The sequence below is a fragment of the Bubalus kerabau genome, chromosome 3 (genome assembly GCF_029407905.1).
Source record: "Bubalus kerabau isolate K-KA32 ecotype Philippines breed swamp buffalo chromosome 3, PCC_UOA_SB_1v2, whole genome shotgun sequence".
Taxonomy (NCBI): domain Eukaryota; kingdom Metazoa; phylum Chordata; class Mammalia; order Artiodactyla; family Bovidae; genus Bubalus; species Bubalus kerabau.
This window is the reverse complement of record NC_073626.1, coordinates 183756187-183778226: the sequence shown is the minus strand read 5'-3', so window position 1 is coordinate 183778226 and position 22040 is coordinate 183756187. Positions and strand designations below refer to the sequence as shown.

Genomic DNA, 22040 nt, shown 5'->3' with positions numbered 1-22040 from the left:
TCAAGAGCCTGTGCTCCACAAGAGAACCACCACCGTGAGAAGCCAGCGCACCACAAAGAGTAGCACCTGCTTGCTGCAACTAGAGAGAGCCTGCATGCAGCAACCAAGACCCATCATGGCCAATCAATAAATAAATCAATCTTAAAAAAAAAAAAAGATTGGAATTGGATGTTTTCAAAAGAAGAATGACAGCTGAAAGATGTTCAGAAACTACTAGAAACTCATCTCACTCACAATGAGATGATGGCTGAGGACTCCTCTCCAGCCTTGGGATGTCTCCCATCTCTCCTCCCAGAGATGCTCACCCCCAACCCCACCTGGCACAGGCTGTGCCTTTAAGCATCTTCTGGTTTTCACTTACCAAAAGTCCCAGACACAGAAGAAAAATACTAAATCTCTGGATTCCTTTTGAAAACTGGAGAGAAAAACATGATGAGCACAAACATAAGTTAATTTTTAATATATTACCCAGCCCCACACTCATGTCCACAAAAACAGAGAGGAGTGCAAAGGCTCAGTGCAGTTTGTATCAGTGTGTTTTCAAACCACGGCCATGATTCAGTTTCCCTTGGGTGCCTCATCACTCACTGTTCCAGGTACCTCTTGCTGTGCAACAGAGGGCTCCAAAACTTAGTCACTTAAAATAATTATTTGATTTTTAATTGACAATTCACTGTGAATATTATTTTATTGTAGTATTATGGATTTAATCAGTTATTCATTTTGTGAGTCAGGAATTCAGTTAGGGCTTTGCTGCAGCATTAAAGGAACTCATGCAGGGGTATTCAGCAGGTGTATCTGCCAGTTTGGAAATCTAAAACAGATTCACTCACAGCTCTTCTGGAGTCCTGGCAGGGATGGCTGGGAGCCTGGGCTTGGCTGGAAGTCTGAGCTCCTCTGGGACTCTAAACCCTACGTGTCTACATGTAGCCCCCAGTATGGCAAGTCTCAGAGTAGTCAGACTTTAAAAGCTCAAGGCCCCAAGAGAGAGTGTCCAAGAGAAGAAGAGGAAGCTGCTGGTGTCTCAAGCCTTGGTCCAGAAACTGGAATCTCATCACCTCTCTTACACTCTTCTGGGTTAAGCAGTCCCAGGGCCCACCTGGATACAAGAAGTAGAGACAGATCTCAGCTTCCAATAAAAAGAACAGCAAGGGATTTGTGCTCATCTTTTATTTGCTACAGTGACTTTTTTTTATTAATGTAACAATTTAAAATGACAGGATTTAGGACTTCTCTAGTGGTCCAGTGGTGAAAAATATGCCTTCCAATGGAGGAGACACAGGTTCAATCCCTGGTCAGAGAACTAAGATCCCACAAGCCTCGGAGTAACTCAGCCTCGAACTGCAACTAGAGAGCCCACATGCCATAGTGAAGATCCAGTGTGGCCAATAAATACATAAATAACAGGATTCCCAACTTAGTCTATAGATTCAATGCAATCTAATCAAAATCCTGGCACATTATTTTGTGGCTATCAACAAACCGATTCTAAAGTTTATATGGAGAGGCAAAAACTCCTCAATAGCCAACTCAATATTGAAGGAGAGAGACAAAGTGGGAGGACTGACCCTGCCCAGCTTCAAGACTTAATGCAAAGCTACAGTCATCCAGACACAGTGTGGTGCCAGCAAAAGGACAGACAAACAGATGAGTGGGATAGAATCAAGAGCCCAGAAACAAACCCACATACACACAGTCCGTGGGTCTCTGACAAAGAAGCAAAGGAAATGCAATGAAGACAGTCTTTTCAACAAATGATGTTGGAACAACTGGATACCCACATCCAAAAAAAAGAATCTAGACACAGACCTTACATATTTCACAAAAAAAAAACTCAAAATGGATCACAAACTTAAATGTAAAATGCAAGATTAGAAAACTCCTAGAAAATGATAATAGGAGAAAACCTAAATGACCTTGGATACGGTGATGACGTTCTTGATACAACACCAAAGGCACAATCCATGAAAGGAATAACTAATAAGCTAGACTTTATTAAAATTTAAAACTTCTGCTCTGCAAAACACAATGTCAAGAAAATGAGAATGCAAGCCACAGACTGGGGGAAATATTTGCAAAAGACACATCTGATAGAGGACTGTTACCTAAAATACACAAAAACCGTTAAAACTCAACAATAAGAAAAGAAACAACCCAATTAAAAAAATGGGCCAAAGACTTTAACAGACACCTCATCAAAGAAAGTATACAGATAGCAAGTAAGCATATGAAAAGATGACATCATATGTCATCAGGGAAATGCAAATTAAAATGACAATGAGATAGCACTATATAGTGGTTATCTATTAGAAAGGCCAGAATCTAGAACACTAACATCATCAGATGCTGACAAGGACGGGGAGCCACAGGAACTCTCATTCACTGCTGGTGAGAATGCAAAGTGGCACAGCCATTCTGGAAGACAGCTGGGCAGTCTCTTACAAAACTAAACATACTCCTGCCATACAATCCAGCAACTGCACTCTTTGGTATTTACCCAAACGAGTTAAAAACATGTCCATGCAAAAAACATGCACGTGGATTTTTATAGCAGCTTCATTCAAAATTGCCAAAACCTGGAAGCAATCAAGATGTCCTTATTAGATGAGTGGATAAACTGTGGTACACCCAAACAATGGGGTATTACTCAGTGCTTTAAAAAACATCTACTGAGCTGCAAAAAGACATGGGAGAAACTTAAATGTGTATTACTAAGTGAAAGAAACCAATCTGAAATGGCTACATGCTATAAGATTCCAACTGTATTATGTTCAGAAAAAGGAAAAACTATGGAGACAGTAAAAAGGTAAGTGGCTGCCAGGATTTATGGCAAGGGAGGAATGAATGGGCGAAGCACAGAGGAATGTTAGGGCAGGGAAGATACTCTGTACAATACTGTAATGATGGATAGCTGTCATTATATATGTGACTTTACCCACAGAACGTACAATACCAAGAGGGAACCCTAAGGTAATGGACTTTGGGTGATAATGATGTACCAAGGTAGGTTCATCAATTGTTCACAAATGGAGCACTCTGGCTGGGGATGTTGATCATGGAAGAGGCTATGCATGAGTAGGGGCGGGAAGTAAATGGGAAATGTCTGTTTCTCCCTCTCAATTTTGCTCCTCTAAAAAAGTAAGTCTTAAGAAAAAATAAAAGAACCGAAAAGATTAAACTCCAGCTGCATGTGACAAGAGTAAACATTGTTGCATTAAAATTATTTCAGTTATATTATTGTGTATGTGTGTAAATAAAATTTATTTTCCATTGAGGGTATAGGTCAAAAAAGTTGTAAAAACTGTGATCTAATCCGAATGTAGCATTCAAGCTAATGAGCACACATGAAAAGCTGCAAAAATATGCAAAATGAAAAATCACAAATCGAAAAGAGAAATAGACAAATTCACCATTGTAATTGGAGACTTCAACTTCCCTCTCTCAACAATGGACAGAACAGCTAGATGGAAAATCAGTGAGGGCAGAGAAGAAAACACCACCAACAGGTCTAACTGACCTCTACATAACATTCCACCCACAACAGCAGAATATACATCCTTTTCAAGGGCACTTGGAACAGTTATCAAAAGAGACTATATCCTGAGCCACACACACACACAAAAACTCAACAAATGTTAAAAAAAAAAACTGAAATCATACCAAGTGTGCTCTCTGACCAAAGTGGAATCAAATTAAAAATCAACAGCAGAGGGACTTCCCTGGTGGTTCGGTGGTTAAGAATCCACCTGTCAATGCAGGGGACACAGGTTCGATCCCTGGTCCAGGAAGATTCCCACATGCCGTGGAACAATTAAGCCCTGCACCACAACTACTGAAGCCCACGCGCCCTGGAGCCCATGCTCAGCAACAAGAAAGAGAAGCCATGGCAATGAGAAGCCCTGTGCACCACATCTAGAGAGTTAGCCCCCACTCGCCGCAACTAGAGAAAGCCCAGGCGCAGCCAACGGAGACCCAGTACAGCCAAAAATAAATAAATAAAAAAATTTTTTTAAATATAAGTTAAAATAGAGACAATACCAAATGCAAGCCAAAATGTGCAGAAACCAGATCACTCATACAGTGCTGGCCAGAATATAAAATGGTACAACCACTCCAGAGAACACTTTGGCAATTAAAAAAAAAAAAAAAAGGCATCATTCAACCTTCAGTTGCCCTCCTGGGCATTTATGCCAGAGAAATAGACTTACATGCAGACAACTACATGTAAACGAATGTTCCAAGCAGCTTTATTCCTAATAGATTAAAACTGGAAACAACCCTGATGTCCTTCACCAAGTGAATGGTTAAATAAACTGCGGTGCATCTATTCTATGCAAGCACCGCTCTGTGACACAAAGAAACAAACTTTTGATACTTGCAACAATTTGAATGAATCTCCAGAGAATTGGGCTGAGTGTGGAAAAAGAATCCCCAAAGACTACATACTGTATGACTCGTCTCTGTGGAAATAATCAATAACCAACATGTAAGAAGAGTAAAGGAGAGTTTTAATCAAGTCAAACTGAGAACCAAAGCCCAGGAGACAGCCTCACAGATCTGAGAAACTGCTCCAGAGAAGCATGTTTTCAGCACCACTTTTTTTTCTTGTCAGAACAAAGAACATCAAGCATGACAGGGGTACCTTCCTTCAAAGTATCCCCCAAAATACAGATTTGCACACAAAGAGCAAGTTAGTATGGCCTGGGCACCTAGGGAGGGAGACTTACTGAAGTCCTAGTGGCACTGACATCCCAGGAAGGGAGGCAAATATGTCTTCAAAACAGACATTTTTTAAACTTTCATTTATTTATTTACTATTTTGGCTTTGCTGGGTCTTCATTGTAGCACTCAGGCTCTCTAGTTGCCCCACAACATGTGAGATCTTAGCTCCTCGACCAGGGATCAAACCCAGGTCTCTTGCATTGGAAGGCAGATTCTTAACCACTGGACCACCCAGGAAGTCCCAAAACGGACATTCTTGAGGTCTAGACAATGCACCCATTTCTTTACCGCTTAGAGAAAAGCAACAGTGTATGTTAGGCCACAAGGCAATCTGTTCTAGTTAGCACAAAGTTCAAGCTAAACCAGGTAATATAAGTAGAATGACTTCCCCATTCCTCAGTATGTGAAAATTTCTTCCATCGCTCCATTTATATAATATTCCTTGTTAAAATTTTTAATTGGAGGACAATTGCCTTACTGTGTTGCGTTAGTTTCTGCTGCACAACAACGTGAGTCAGCTGTAAGTCTACATACATCCCCTCTCTCTTGAGCCTCCCTTCCATCACCCACCCCCCCCATCCCACCCCTCCCCTCTCTCTTGAGCCTCCCTTCCATCACCCCCCCATCCCACCCCTCCCCTCTCTCTTGAGCCTCCCTTCCATCACCCACCCCCACCCCAGCCTCTAGGTCATCACAGAGCGCTGAGCAGAGCTCCCTGGGCTGTAAGCAGCAGCTTCCCACCAGCTAGTTCATACACGGTGGTGTATCTATGTCAATGCCCCTCTCTGTTTGTCCCACTCTCTCCTTCCCCTGCTGGGTCCACACTTCCATTCTCTACCTCTCCATCTCTATTTCCTGTTATATAATATTCCTGAGATGACAAAATTATAGAAACGTTGCCGGGGTCGCCAGGTGTTAAGGGCAGGGTGCACTGGTAAACAAGTGGGTGTGAGCAGAAACGGCAACAGGAGGGATTCTGGAGCTGATGGAAAGGCTCTGTATCTTGATGGCATCAATGTCAATAACTTGCATGTGATACTGAACCCTAGTTGTGCCAGATGTTTCCATGGGAGAAAACTGGGTGAAGAGTACGCTGATTATTTCTTACAACTGCATGTGACTCTACAATTTTCTCAAAAGTAAATGCTTAATTGTTAAAAGGAAAGGCAAGCCCGGATTCCGTATTCATTCAGATTCATCAGGCATAAAATTTATTAAAATTTTATAACTTCTGCTCTTCAAAAGACATCATTAAGAAAAGGAAAACGCAAGCCAAAGACTGGGAGGAAATCTTTGCAATATTTGTATCTGACAAAGGACTTCTATCCACAACATTTGGAGAACTTTTACAATATGATAAATACAATGCAATTAAAACTACGGTGAGAGAAGACTTCACAACTACTACCGCTAGCGTGACTAAGACTGAAAAGGCTGACAATGCTAAGTGGTAGCAAAGATGTGGAGACATCGCTGGTGGGAACATAAAATGGTACCAGTGCTTTATAAAACTGCATGGCAGTCACACCTAGATATTTACCCAAGAGATATGAAAGCATGTATTCACAAAAACAGACTTATATAGGAATGCTGTTTCATAAAGCCCCAATCTAGAAACAACCCAAATACCCATAGAAAGATGAAAGGATAAACCAATTGTGGCATATCTGTACAACCCAATACTATTCAGCAATGAAAAGAAGCAAAATATTGATATACACAAAGACATGAATGAACCTCAAACACATCCTGCTGAGCAAAAGCAGGCAGACACGAAAGATTACCCTCTGTGATTCCACTTATACGAAATTCCAGGCTAAAACTAATGTAAAGTGACACAGTCGATCAGTAGTTGCCCAGGGCTGGGAGCAGGGAAGGAAGCTGACTGCAAAGCAGTAGGAGGGATGTTTGGGCAAGTGATGAAAATTTTCTATTATCTTGATTGTGGGGATGGGTATACATATCTGTCAAAATCAAACTGTACCCTGATAATGTGTTCATTTCCTTTTACATAAAATTATAACTCTATAAGGTTGATTTTTAAAAGATACAATGATACTCTGTCTCAGATTCCACACACACACACAAAAGTACTCTGTCAACTCGCTATTACAGTTTCTAAATGCTTACCTAACTCTTCCTCTCCCACAGATAACTTAACAGCTGGCAAGCGGCAGTGGTCCACGGACCACAACGTTGAGGGGCACTGCCCTACCCCACGCTGCCAACTCCTCGGGTTCTCCAGCAAACCTTCATGCAGCCTTACTTTGCAAAACTAGGTTGGACAGCTGGGAGGCAACAGCAGGGAAAACGGAGTCCAGGGTCACTGGGTCTTGAACACCGGCTTGTGCGACAGCCGCAACACCCTGTACGTGTTGAGGCCCGGCACGTCGAAGCCCGGGGACAGCCCGTGGCGGTCCAAGGGGTAGAAGTTGACCAGCTGCCCGTGCTGGGCCTCCAGGGACAGCCAGGAGTCACCGAGCGGCAGGGCGCACGGGAACTCGCGGGCCACGTGCAGCTGGAAGACGCGGCCGCACACGTGGCGCAGCGTGAGCGTGCGGAACGCGGCGGGCACCAGCGCCTCCACGCGGGGCCCGAACTGGCGCAGGCGCAGCTCGCCCGCCGGCCCGGGGCGCACGTCGTAGAAGGTCAAGTTAGAGAAGGTGAAGTAGCCAGTGAAGGGGCGCGTGCTGGGCGGCGGCGCCGGGCTGAGCTCGGCCCCCCGCAGGGCCCTCTCCATGGCCGGCAGGAGCACGTCGTAGGCCTGCGCCACGAGGTCGGGCCCGGGCGGCCGCGGCCCGGCCAGGAGCAGCGTGAGACCCAGGCGCAGCGGCGGCACCAGGGAGAAGGTGGCAGCGTAGCCGTCCAGCTCGCCGTCCTTGCGCACCACGCGGTAGCCCCGCTGTGCATGGAACTCCCACGGCGTGCCCGTCTCGTTGGCGAAGTAGGCGCCCGGGCAGGCCAGCAGCGGCGCCAGCAGCGTCTTGGACGCGTCCGGCCGCAGGAGCCGCTGGGGCCCGCCGCCCAGGAGCACCATGGACAGCTTGGCCAGGTCAGCGGTGGTGGAGTACATCTGGCCCGACGGCCGGTACCAGCCCAGGTCGTACAGAGGTGCCGGCCGCCCACTGCCATAAAAGCCCACTGCCAACCGGGCACGAACAGGAGGCGTCAGGTCGAAGCCTGTGTCTGCCATCCCCAGCGGCTCCAGCACCTTCTCCAAGATCCAGCGCTGGTAGTCACCCTGGACGGTGTGGGCTGCCAGGACGTGGGCCAGAAGCGAAAAGGCCAGCGTGCTGTAATGGCATCTGGAAGAGGAAGGGTGGAAGCTGGCATGCAGCCTAGGATGGGCATCGTCAGGCCCCAGATAACCCCTTCCCACCTGCTCGGATTGTCTGAAAGCCTTCCGAGTTTCATTTCATCGGGTGGACAGGAAAGGAACCTGCTTCACGGCATCGGAGATGGTCAGACCTAGCAGAGACTTCAGAGATCATTGAATACAGCTCAGTATTTATTCTTCCTTCCGGAAAGAGGAAGGCCCAGAGAGAGGCAGAGAATTGCCCAGGGTCACACAGCAGATTGGCAAAGACCTAGACTTAGCAGTGCACCTGGGAAAGTGGTAAAACAAATCTACTTTACACGTTAGTATAATTTACTATATCAGGAAAACGAGCCTCAGATTGCTGGGATTGGGTGGCGCAAGTAACGATAGTGATCATATAGCTCAAGAATAGCAACTAGGGGGCAAGATCTCACCCCCTTCTTCCCAGCCATGGCAGACACCAATAATCAATAGGGAGTCGCTTTTCTTTCCCAAAGGGCAACCCACTCCAGTATCCTTGTCTGGAAAATCCCATGGACGGAGGAGCCTGGTGGGCTACAGTCCATGGGGTCACAAAGAGTTGGACACGACTGAGCGACTTCACGTCACTTTCTTTCCCAGAGCAGACGCTGTTTCAGAATCTCTAAAATAGTGCCTCAGGAAGGCATAGGAATGGGTGAAAATGCACAAATGCTATTAGACATTCCTGAACTTTAGCCCAGGCTCCTTTTTTTAAGAGAAGTGAAGTTCACAGAAGCAGATGCTTCCTCCAAGTTTGCTCAGGAAGTTAGTGTCAGAGCTGGAAGGAGGACTCTAGCCTACAGATGGCTAAGTCTTAGATCCTTCCTTCCTCAGGAGAGGTGGGCCCTGAGGTTCAGCATTTGGAGAAGCAGAGGGGCAAATTTGGAAAAAGGGCACTTGCCCAGGGCCCAGAAGGGGGCATCTGAGGCAGGCGAGTGCCCCCTGTCCTCTGTCCAGCTCACAGCCCCACTGCTCCAGGAGCCCAGCTTCTCTGTTCAGTGGCTACCCCAGCTTTCCACTCCCTATCCCATCAGCATCCCGTTTATTTTCCAGCACTTGGAAAAAAGCTGTATTTATGTTGTTTATCTGTTTAGCAATAAGAATGTTCACTGTTCACTGGCAAAAATACAAACTCCATGAAGAGGCACGGAGTGGATCCGTTCGCTGCTGTTTCTTAGGTTTGCACATTCCAAGCACAGTGGTGCTCGATAAATGTTGAGTTGATTCATCGAAAGAATTTGAGATTCAAACAGAGCTGGATCTGGGCCCGGCTCCCCCACTGCCTTGCTCTGCCATCCGTCCATGGGCCTCAGTCTCCCCAGATGTGGAACAGGAGTTGTCAGTCATCCCTGAGGTCTTTCCTGGCTCTGACCACCTAGGATATGGTTACACGGGCTGTCTCCCAGGACGGGTGTGTGCCCTTGTGAGGTTCCTGGCATTGGCGGGGCATCAGGGCTCACCCCTCACCTGGTTCCTGGATCCGCCACCAGCACATCGTCCTTGAGCAGGCTCAGGGCCTCCTGGGTGCTGCCCCTCCACAACAGGGAAGTGGAGCGGAGCCTTCGGGGCAGCCCTAGGGAGGAGCCATGGTCAGATTTGCTGGGTCAGCTGAGGGTGGGGTGGGGGGCCCTTGGGTGCACCCCTCCCCCACCTTCCATGGGTTGAAAGATAACGATAAAATCAGCTTTGAAAAAAAAGAAAGCCTCTAGCATGGACTCTAATCCTGCCTGTGTTTTGTATCCTTTGGGTTGTTGTTGTTTCTGCACTACAGCATGTGGGATCCTTAGTTCCCCAACCAGGGATCGAACCTATGCCCCTGCAATGGAAGTATGGAGTCTTAACCACTGGACCACCAGGGAAGTACCCTGCCAGTGTTTTGTTGGGCAAGGCACTTAACCTCTCTGAGCCAGAGTCCCCTCATCTGTAACAGGACGGAAATAATTCCCGTCATGGGGCTGGTGTGAGGATTCAGTGAAATAAAATGCTGAGCATGCTTATCATCAACCATAGACCTTCGATTCCTTAATATGTTTGAGGTTGCTGCCCAAATATGTCTTGTGGAACTGACTCCTCTGACTACTTGGGGTTTTCTGATTTTGGATGTGACAATACAGGAAGGCTCGCGGGATTAGGATTCTTCCCATCCATTCACTCAGCAATAGTGTTCAAGCATCTGTTTGGTGCCAAAGGCTGTTCTGGGTGCTGGGACTCAGGGGTGAGCCACACAGAGTCCCTGCCCATGCGGAGTCTGCATTCTAGCAGAGGAGACAGACTGGCAAATAATACTCGTGCTATGGAGGGAAATAATTACATGTGTGAAAGGAGGGGTTGTTATTTTATACAAAGTGGTCAGAGGAAGGCATCACAGGGAAAGCAACCCTTGAGCAGGTGAGACCTGGAAGAGGTGAGGAAGTGAGCCACACACTTCATGAGGAAAGAATGTCTCAGGCAGAGGGAACGGCAGATGCAAAGGCCCTGAGGTGGGAATGTTTGAGGATCAGCAGGAAACAGCCAGCGTGGCTGGAGAGGAGTAACAAAGGGGAGGCTTTGGAGATAAGAGAGATTGGAGGTGCAGGCACCAGACCTGTAGGGTACTATAGGATACTAGAAGGACTTGGTCTCTTCTCTAATTGGGACGGGGCTAAAGGGTTTGAGCAGAGCAATGATATAATCTGACATATATCGGGGTAGCTTGACTGCTATGTGACAGCAGACTTTGGGGGGCAGAGGCGGGTGGGCAATGGCAAACACAGAGAAACCTGTGAGGAGACTTGCAAAAGTCCATGTTTAAATGATGGTGGATTGGACAAGTGAGTAGGGGTTGGGTTCTGAACATATTTTGATAGTGGAGCCAACAGAATTTGGTACTGGAAGGGATATGGAGGGTATGGGAGTGAGAGGTTCCAGGGATAACTAACTCCCAGGCTCTTGGCCTGAACAACTGGGGGCTGAAGTCCCAAGTCCTGGGTTTAAATTCTGACTCTAGCACTTCTTGCTGTGTGACCACAAACCGTGTGCTTTACCTCACTGAGCCTCTATTTGCTCACTGTAAAGTGGGCTGAAGCACCTGCCTTGATCTCCCTGGGAGTTGTTGCAGGGCCTGACTAAGAATGCCTGAAAAGCTCAGAATGGAAGAAAGCTCCAGACTAGGGTGAAGGTCACTCATAAAAGACACTGGGAGCCTATAAGTTATCCAGGCAGCCCTGTGGTCAGCTGGTCCCTTCGGGACTGAGAAAAGACTTGTAGGGCATTTTTAAAATGACCGCAAACATGGAGCCCTGTGCTGGGTTCCTTGGCTATAGATGAAAAGTCCACAATGTACCCCTAGAGGGAGCCCTAGGTTCGGGTTATAACCAGGCGTGGATTTAACAGGAGGTTCATGGAGCAAAAGCCTGACCCCTTCCAAGGCCTGTATCTAAGTTTGAATTTATAATATTGTGAAAGTGAAAGTCGCTCAGTTGTGTCCCACTCTTCACAACCCCATGGACTATGCAGTCCAGGGATTTCTCCAGGCCAGAATACTGGAATTGGGTTAGACTTGTCCTTCTCCAGGGGATCTTCCCAACCCAGGGATCGAACCCAGATCTCCTGCATTGCGGGCAGATTCTTTACCAGCTGAGCCTCAGGGGAAGCCCAAGCTTACTGGAGTGGGTAGCCTATCCCTTCTCCAGCAGATCTTCTTGACCCAGGAATCGAACCGGAGTCTCCTGCATTGCAGGCAGATTCTTTACCAACTGAGCTATCAGGAATATTTTTAAAAGGACCCCAAAATTGCATCAGGCCCCGATAAACCTAGGTCTACCCCTGACTGTAATAACCAGAGCTACTTTGAAAAGTACCTGCTGTCAGCTAAGTGCTTGACATTCATTAGCACACTTAATTCCCCAAAATAGCACAAACTAGTCATTTTACAAGGAGAAAAACAAGGCTCAGAGAGGTTACATGACTTGCCCTAGATCACACAGCTAGGAGGCAGAGCTGGAATTTCAGTGCTTGTGCCCTTAGCCACTGGGCCACCCTCCCCTGATCCTCTCCTGCCTAGGCAATTTCAGGAGGTTCCATTCTCTGACTGAGCCTCAGGTTCACCCTCTGCTAATGGGAGCGAAAACCAGCCATGTCCATAGATTGAGACCTCAGGCCTGAACACACTTTGTCAAATGATGAAATAGTAGGCACTTGTGATGCATTCCTACCATCTAGATGGGTTGATGACTGAAAATTTGAACAATAGAAGGCATTTCGGGGTGGTGCATGTGGTGCCTGCCTTCTCCCCTTGGCTGGGGCAGTCGCCACAGATCACAGACTCCCTCCCACCCATTCCTCCCCAATTCCTGTCCACTGGCTTTTGTCTTCCAGCATCCCAGCCTGCCCTTGCCCTTCCACCATAGAGACTTCATCTTGTCTTGTTAGGACATCTTTTATCATTATTCATTTTATGTAGTTTTTAATAAATAATTCATTTACATGATTCAAAATCCCAAAGACACCAAAGGGTGGTGAAAATGAAAAATGATCCCCACCCCCCCGCCTCTTCTCCCCAGCCACCAAGTTCCTCTCCCTGGAGGCAAACCAATGGTTTAATTTCTACTTTCCTTCCAAAGATACGTGATGCACATTCATATATATACATAGACATACACACATAATATATGTGTATATGTATATATGTTGTATGATATGTACATTACACGTGGAAACAGAGCAGAGAGTGGGCCTAGCCTGGCTGGGTGAGAACATGCTTCTTGGTGCCCCCACCTGAAATGGTTTGGGCTAAGCTAGATCATTGGAGAAGGCAATGGCAACTCTGCTCCAGTACTCTTGCCTGGAAAATCCCATGGACGGAGGAGCCTGGTAGGCTGTAGTCCACGGGGTCGCGAAGAGTCAGACACGACTGAGCGACTTCACTTTCACTTTCATGCATTGGAGAAGGAAATGGCAACCCACTCCAGTGTTCTTGCCTGGAGAATCCCAGGGACGGGGGAGCCTGGTGGGCTGCGGTCTATGGGGTCGCACAGAGTTGGACACGACTGAAGTGACTTAGCAGCAGCAGCAGCAGATCAAGTTCAGAGCCACTCACCTGACAGCTGGCTGGCCATCCTTCGGAGGGTGACGGGTGAAGGCCTTGAGGCTGGGCCCACCTCCTCCAGCCCATCCACCAGACTCCTTTGTTGGGAGGCTGATGCCATACCCAACGGGTTGTTAATGGTGAAGGCGCTGGCGTACCGCTCCAGAGGGTCATCTAGAGAGGCCACGATGCCCTCTTCCCATAGGCGGTACAGCATCAGGACAGGAAAGATCTTGGAGACGCTGGAGATCCTGGACAATGAGAGGCACAAGGGTGCAGTGGGCATCATTGGCTCCACAACCCACCTCCACCCTGTACCCCCAGCCTCCGACTTTCTGGAATAATCAGGAAAGCGTTGTGTGTATGTGAGCTCAGCCGCTTCAGTCGAGTCTCTTTGTGACCCCATGGGCTGTAGCCTGCCAGGCTCCTCTCTCCATGGGCTTCTCCAGGCAAGAATACTGGGGTGGGTTGCCATACCCTCCACCAGGGGATCTTCCTGACCCAGGGATCAAACTTGTGTCTTCTGCATCTCCTGCGTTGCAGCCAGATTCTTTACCCACTGAGCCAGCTGACAAGCCCAGGAAAGCACTGATCCCACCCGTATTCACCGTTTCAGGTGGAAATCCACAAGCCTCTGTGGAATGCCATCGAGATGCTTGAGAACATAGCACAGGCAATTAGGCAGGGCCAGATGGACACCATGAGTATCTCCCCGACACCAGGCCCTCACCAGGAACTCCCCACTCTGGGACAGACCCGGGTTGGGATCATACCTCTGTCTCTCGCCAGCTGAGTTGCCTTGGAAAAAATACTAGACTTTTCTGAGATGTAATTTCATTGTCTTGTTTCATGGATTTTAGAAAGGTTTGAACAAGATTATGCATGCAAGGTGCTTAGCAACATACCTGGCAGGTAGTAAGTGCCCAGTAGGTGATTTCTTGTTGTTTAGTCGCTCAGTCATGTCCAACCTGAGACCCCATGGACTGTAGCCCACTAGGCTCCTGTGTCCGTGGGATTTCCCAGACAAGAATACTGGAGTGGATTGCCATTTCCTTCTCAGTGGGATCTTCCTGACCCAAGGATCAAACCCGTGTCTTCTGCTTGGCAAGCAGATTCTTTATCATTAAGCTACCAGAGAAGCCCTCAATAGGTGATAGCAAATATAATTGTTGCCCCCTGGCTGGCACATAGCAGCTGCAGCCTGACTGGAACCCCTGTAATCCTCCCAAGTAACCCTGGCAGCAAATGTATTCACTTCGTGCTGTGAGGGCCGAGGATCCTACAGGCAGCACCCGGGAGGGGAGACTGCGGGTGTGTCCCAAGTTGCTTCCATCCGGGCCACTGCTGCTGGCTGTCTGAAACCTGGCTGGAGGACCCAGGAACTGGTTATAGCTCCTTTGTGTCACATAGAGGTGGGTAGGGTGGAACACAAGGGGGTCTTTTCTAGTTTGGGAGCTTTGGGGCTAAGGACTCTCCAGAAGGGATTCCTTCCTGACCTGTTACCCTGTGGTGTGATGTTAGGCACTCACTGGTCCACTCTGGACCTCAGTCTCCTCGTCTATGAAATTGCCAAGACTTAAGAAAGGGCCCTGGTAGCTCAGATCCGCACCCCCCCCCCACCCAGTCATAATTCTCATGAGTCCTCCTGCCTCCCAAGTCCCCCTCGTCGTCCCATCCCTCAGCTCCACCACAGACCCTGGTGGTCTCCCAGCTGACCGGTACATGGTGTACTCGTTGGGGGGCCCAGAAGCTGGGTCTGAACCATTCTTCTTCCCGAAGTTCCCAGTCCAGAGCACGGTGTCATTGTGGATCACAACTGCAGACATGGCAGCCAGGCCCGGGGCAGACAGGGCCTGGCGGAGGGTCCGGCCCACCTGGGGAGAGAGGAGCGGGCGGCTTAGAGCACACGTGTCCTTCTCCCCACCGGGCCCTTCCACCCCCTGCACACAGCGCCACCCCCTGCACACAGCACGCCCTGTCTCGCTCCCCTCTGTTCTCCCCGCCAGTGGCTGGAAGGGAGCCCTAGTGAGCCTCCAGACCTCAGGCTGTCAAACGATATCCCGTGGGGTTGGCCACCACCCAGCTGCAATCAGAGCAGATCCCCTGGAATCTGTTTTGTATGTAAGATTTCCTCATAAGACTTTCGTTCAAAGAAATATTTCCTTGGAAATATAAGAGGAAGGAGGGGTTAAGACCACTGATCTAACCAAACCCTTGTCTGATGCCCTAGAAAGCCTTCAGTAGGCCTCATCCAGGGCTTTCCCTGGTGGCTCAGCAATAAAGAATCTGCCTGCAGTGCAGGAGATGTGGGTTCGAGCCCTGGGTCGGAAAGATCCCCTGGAGAAGAAAATGGCAGCCCACTCCAGTATTCTTGGGAAATCCCATGGACAGAGCAGTCCATGGAGTCACAAGGAGTCGGATACAACTCAGCAACTAAACAACAGCAAAAGGCTCGTCTGACCCCTAGCATTGGAGAATTCAGTATTTGTAGAGGGCCCCTAACGCTCTCTTTGAACATTTGTTGGAAATATTAATACTTCATTATTTTCGGTGATGAAGTTTAATGATGATTAACTGCTAACACTTACTGGACATTTAGAATGTGTCAGACACAATACAAAATGATGTTCATACCTTGTCTCGCTTAATCCTCATAATAAGTCAGTGCTGATTTCCGCCCCACTTTACAGGTGAGAAAATCTGAGATATGAAGCGACTTGCCCCAGTGGCTCATGGCTGGGGGAAATCGGGATTGGAACCCCATGCTCATTCCAGCATCTCCTGGCCAAGAGATCTGACATCTCCTGAACTGAGTTCAGTCTACCTGTAGTTTCCACCCCTGGACTAACTTTTCCTCTAATTTATGTATTTTTGGCTGCACTGGGTCCCTGTGGCCGGGCGGGCTTTCTCTAGTTGCGGTGCTCCGGCTTCTCACTGAGGCGGCCTCTCTAGTTGGGGAGGATGGGCTCTAGTCACATGGGCTCTGTTGCTCCTGGGCCTGTGGGGTCTTCCAGGACCATGTCTCCTGCATTGGCAGGCGGATTCTTCACCACTGGACCACCCGGGAAGTCCACCTGTGCTAACTTTGCTGCAGTTTCCTCCTCTTTGGCTAGGGCTTCACAAGGTGATAACACAAAGGAAAGTTAGCACGCTGCAAGGCATTTGCCAGGTTCTCACGAGAAGGCAGCTACAGTTATTATTGTTGCTGTATTGTTTCTAATTAGTATCACCCCTGGGAGGCAAATAGCAGCCTTCTGCTCTGTCTCCCTCACAAAAGCTTCTTGTGTATTTGCAGGCAGGGATTGTGTCTCTCTGCGCTGGCCCACGCCTGCTCTTACATGAACACGCCACCCTCCTTTCCTTCATCTGTCCCACAGACCTAATTTCAAACCCTTCCCCACTGCCACCACCCCAGACTGCTGCATATACACTCCTTTTTTAAAAAAAATTTTTATTAGGGTATAGTTGCTTTACAATGTTGGGTTAGTTTCTGCGGTACAGCAAAGTAAATCAGCCATACCTATACATGGGGCTGCTGCTAAGTTGCTTCAGTCGTGTCTGGCTCTGTGCGACCCCATAGACGGCAGCCCACCAGGCTCCCCCGTCCCTGGGATCCTCCAGGCAAGAACACTGGAGTGGGTTGCCATGTCCTTCTCCATATGTATACATATATTCCCTCTTTTTTGCATTTCCTTCCCATTTAGGTCACCGCAGAGCACTGAGTAGAGTTCCCTGTGCTATACAGTAGGTTTTCACTACTTATCTATTTTACACATAGTAGAGTATATATGCCAATGCCAGTCTCCCTGTTCATCCCATCCCCTTTATCCTCCTTGGTATCCATATGTTTGGTTTGTACTCAAAGTCTATATCTCTATTTCTGCTTTGCAAATTAGTTCGTCTGTATCATTTTTCTAGATTCTACTTTCTGATCTTTATGTCTGTTAAGGTGAGATCAAACCAGTCCATCGTAAAGGAAATCACTCCTGAATATTCGTCAGAAGGATGATGCTGAAGCTGAAGCTCCAATACTTTGGCCACCTGATGCGAAATGCTGACTCATTGGAAAAGACCCAGATGCTGGGAAAGAATGAAGGGCAGGAGGAAAAGGGGGCGACAGAGGATGAGATAGTTGGATGGCATCATCGACTGGATGGACATGAGTTTGAGCAAGCTCCGGGAGTTGGCGATGGACAGGGAGGCCTGGCGTGCTGCAGTCCATGGGGTTGCAAAGAGCGGACACGACTGAGCAACTGAACTGACTGCTTGAAGCTGTGTGACCCAAGTGAGTGGGGGCTCGATGGCACAGGCTAGACCTAACTGACAGCGCCCTCTAGTGTCGGCCATCCTGCAATGGTAAGTGTAATGTGGGGTTGTTCTTGTTCTTGTTCGTTGCTGAGTTGTGTCCAACTCTTTACAACCCCATGGACTGCAGCACACCAGGCTCCCCTGTCCTTCACTATCTCCCAGAGTTTGCTCAAATTCATGTCTATTGAGTCGGTGATGCTATCTATCTCATCCTCTGCCACCCCCTTCTCCTTTTGTGTTCCATCTTTCCCAGCATCAAGGTCTTTTCCAATGAGTTGGCTCTTCACATCAGGTGGCCAAAATATTGTAGCTTCAGCTACAGCATCAGTCCTTCCAATGAGAATTCAGGGTTGATTTCCTTTAGGACTGACTGGTTTGATCTCCTTGCAGTCCAAGGAACTCTCTAGAGTCTTCTCCAGCCCCATAATTAGAAAGCATCAATTCTTCGGTGCTCAGACTTCGTTATGGTTCAACTCTCACATCTATACATGACTACTGGAAAAGCCATAGCTTCGACTAGATGGACCTTTGTTGGCAAAGCAACATCTCTACTTTTTAATACACTGTCTAGGTTTGTCATAGCTTTTTTTCCAAGGAGCAAGCGTCTTTTAATTTCATGGAGTGTCTTTAATCACATTACAATGGCTCTGTGATCCTCCCCACCTCATTTTTCTCCACCTCCAGTTATGGCCCCCACTAGACTGAATTTCCTCGTAATTCTCTACGTGTGTCTCTTACTGACTCTGCTGCCTCTGGGCCTTTGCACATGCTGTTCCCTCTATCTGGAGCACACGCTTCACACCCCCAAGCTCCCTTACTATATACACACATATCCTCTGGGTATCTCCTACCTGCTCAGCTCTCAGTTTAGACACCACTTCCTCCAGAAGCCTTCCGTAACTCCAAGTCCTGTGACCCCTAAACTTGCCCTGTCCTGACTCTTGCTCTTGTAATAAATGTTTATTATATCGACTGTTCTCTTCACTCCAGACTAGTAGCTCCTTCAGAGCAGGACAGTGTCTTCTTTCTGCCATACCACTGGTATGTAGGACAGAGTGAGTGCTCGAGAATTGTATGTTGAATGAATGGATGCAACCACCAGTGTGGAGGGCATGCCCTCCCCCTCCTCAGCCTGGTCTAGCCCACGGTCAGTTCTCTCCTGGGCCATCACTGACCTTTTCCAGGGCCTCCTTCAACACGGGGAGGGGGTGGGCCAGGGGCACAGGCTCAGGGTGCTGGGGACACATCCTCACAGGGGCAGAGGTCACCTCTGGTCCCAAGGAACCTGGAGGGAACATCACAAAATGAGTGAAGGACAGAGATCAGGATAGGAGTCTAGGGGTCATCGTTGAAGACGGGGGAAGGTGGCAGCAAGTGCCAGGCTCATGCCCTAGGGCCAGCCCTCCAAGCTGGCTCCCTCTCACCACAAGGTACCAGCCCTGGGCAGTCAAGGGCAAAGGGCAGAGCCTGCCTGGGAGGAGACAGCACAGTCCCACACTCACCACCTGCAGCTTGGCCTTCGAGAGACCAGTCAGGCCACAGGTGCCCATTGGCAGCCCTTCTGTCTCATATGTCCAGCCTCCTCCCTCTGTATAGTCAGCAGACTTAGGTCCCAACTCCAAGGGGCAGCCACAGCAACATCTCGATCTGTCTCCCTTTCTCCAGCTCTGATTATATATCTGAATGGAGAAGTGGATTCAGGGCCCTGCTGAGGCTCCAGGCTTAAACCACCAGGAAGGACTCATTCCATCCCCAAAGCAGTGCATCCGGGCATCCGGGTTTGAGTCCCATCCTGCTTTTGTCCTGGCGTATGCTTCCTTGCACCTTCAGAGGGAAGGTATGGAAGTTTGCAGGGCAGGATTCGGGCTTGAGACCATCTCTACGGCCCCCAGACCTCCCCGCATTCTTTAAGGACGGTGTGGGGTGGTAAGAGTGTGAGAGCCCCCCCAAGAGTATAAGAACCACCTTTTCCTAAACCTTCCAGGGACTTCCCTGGTGGTCCAGTGGTTAAGACTGCTCTTCCACTGCAGCGGGCGCAGGTTCAAGCCCTGATTGGGGAACAAAGACTCTGCATACTGTATAAAGCAGCCAAAAAACAATAAAAATTATTATTTTTTTTAATGTCCCAGCAGGTCTTGTGTCTGGTGAGGTGCTTCAAAAAAAAAAAGGTTCACTTAAATAAACCTTCCACTGCCTCCCAAGACCACCCAGAACTGGGAGAAGGCTCCCTGATGGAGGTTCACTGTGGCCACAAGCGCTTGAGACCCTCCCACCTCCTGAATCAGAGGGGCTGTGTGACTTGTTTTGGCCGAAAGAATGAGGTTGAATTGATTGTGCACCTCCCAAAGCTAGACCTTAATCCGCCTTTGCTGCTTTGGAACACTTCCCTCTCGTGGACAAGCCTGGGATAGGGACCTTGAGAGGGAAAATCCACATGGGGGAGAGGTCCACTGAACTTGCTTGCATTGGAGAACCCAGGTTAGACCAGCAAGAGAACTGCCAGCCAGTGCACAGAATCACAAGAAATGATCAATCACTCTGTTTGAAGCCAGTGGGTTTAGGTGGTTTGTTACCCAGCATCAGATGACATGGTCCCAAGCAGGAAAATCACAAACCCTACAGAAGATCTCTCAACGACTTCATCCGCATTGTTATTAATAACAACCTCTCAGGTGATGCCTATGTGAGGATGAGGACGCAGATCACTGTAGTCAGTGGACCCAGGAGAGTTCCATAAAGTGTTTCCCATTTGTGACAAATTACGTACAAAATTGGAAAGAAAACATTTAGAAACTTTTATAGCAGTTTCTCAGAGTAATCTTGTGAATGTTGAAACTAATTACTGAAAACCTGGGCTTCTATTTTGCAGTCTTTCTTTTTCATTTATTTCCCTAATATAATTCATTTTTTAATTTATTTCATAAGGCTGGTCTGCCACAAATTGGTAGTTTGATAGTTTGAGAAGCACAGCCCTGGAGAACAGGCCAACCTACCCACTTGGGGACTGTTTGCTAGAGGGACTAAGAAGCCCTTGATAAAGGAATTTACTCTAGAAAGAAAGGGTTGGCTGGGAGAGGAAGAAGCTGGCAGGAAAATAAAAGAAGGCATTTCTGCAAAAATCTGCAGGATTCTGGGAGCCCAAGCCACCTTGTTGAGCCATTGGCATCTGTAACACAGGATGACTCAGAGAAACAGAGAGACATTCTCCCCAACTGCAGCAGAGACCTGGGACTCTGGACCATCCGGGATCCCAGCAGGCCGATGGGCCCAGGGGTTGCTATAGCAACAGAGGGCCAGGATGTTACCTGCCCTGGAGGTTCATTTGCTGAGCCTTAACCAGCCCACGATGCAGAGTCAAGAGATGGCAGTTGCTGTCCATGTACACCGGCACGTGTTCCTCCCAAGGTCTTAGCTGAAGCTGGAGGAGTGCCTTTAAAGGGAGGTAGAGCCTGGAGATTCCACCCTGGGGGCTGAAGGCAGAGCAAGAGAAACCCTACACTTTATGGGGGGGGCAGACCCTGAGTTTTATGCCCCCAAGAGTCGGTGGCTTAAGAAAACCCCAGGGGCGTTAGGATCCTCAGGTTACACAGAAGGGCATCGAGGCACAGAAGGAGCACACGACCGGCCCAAAGGCGCACAGTTCATGAGCGCTAGAGTCCGCATGGAGGCCAGAGCTCCTCAGTCTGAATCTGTGGTCCTCCCTCAGGTCAGCAGTGGCGGCCCAAAGCCCACAGGGACCTCCAGGGACGGGGGGCAACTCAAGGAGGCTTGGCACTCACCGGTCTTCAGCTTGGGGAGGTAATACTGCCACAGGAAGCAGCCGGTCATGAGCGCAGAGAGCACGAAGAAAAAGCTGCAGGAAGCCGGCAAGAGCCACTTCTTCTTCACCTTCAGCAGACTGAGCTGCCGGCCAGCCTGGAAGGGGAAGGGCGAATCAGGCCCACACAGGGGGTCAGCAACCGGGAGGAGAGAGGGACTCCCCCGGCCTGGCCCTTCCTATGCCTTCAGTTCAGTTCAGTTGCTCAGTCATGTCTGACTCTTTGCAACCCCATGAACCACAGCGTGCCAGGCCTCCCCTTCCATCACCAACTCCCAGAGTCTACCAAAACTTACGTCCATTGAGTCAGTGATGCCATCCAGCTATCTCATCCTCTGTCGTCCCCTTCTCCTCCTGCCCTCAATCTTTCCCAGCATCAGGGTCTTTTCAAATGAGTCCTATACCTTAGGTTCACCCAGACATCAGAGGAGCCTACAGCTTGGGGTGAGTTTCGCACCTGTAAAACCAAGCACCTCCCCAGTACTGCCCCTTCGACAGTTCTGCCCCACAGACCTCTGTGCCTGTGCCTAGCCTGTTTCCTCTGCTGGGCATGCCCTCTCTCTCCTGTGCATTTAGCGAGATATCTAAGACCAGCTGAAATGCCACCTCCTCCATGAAGCCTTCCCCAGCTCTCTTCACCCAGGTCCCTCCAAGGGCACTCAGCCTAAGCCTCCACTGCAGTGCAAATCCAGCTCTCTCTCTAGGACAGCAGTTGTTCTACGATTATCAGTGCGATGGGGTTCGATCCCTAGTTGGGGAACTAAATCCCACATGCCGCAACTGAAAGA

The 22040-nt window shown here is 48.8% G+C and overlaps 1 protein-coding gene across 1 annotated transcript; it reads right to left on the bottom strand.

The window, feature by feature from the left end:
• Positions 1–546: 546 nt before the first annotated feature.
• On the bottom strand, positions 547–21278 carry LACTBL1 (lactamase beta like 1). The gene is made up of 7 exons (XM_055574854.1): positions 21215–21278; positions 18611–18720; positions 14844–15001; positions 13140–13378; positions 9530–9635; positions 6853–8027; positions 547–1099 (listed from the first exon to the last, which is right to left on the bottom strand). Exons 1-6 carry the CDS (start codon positions 21261–21263, stop codon positions 7046–7048), a joined length of 1644 nt encoding a protein of 547 aa, XP_055430829.1. The 5' UTR covers positions 21264–21278; the 3' UTR covers positions 547–1099; positions 6853–7045.
• Positions 21279–22040: the final 762 nt, after the last annotated feature.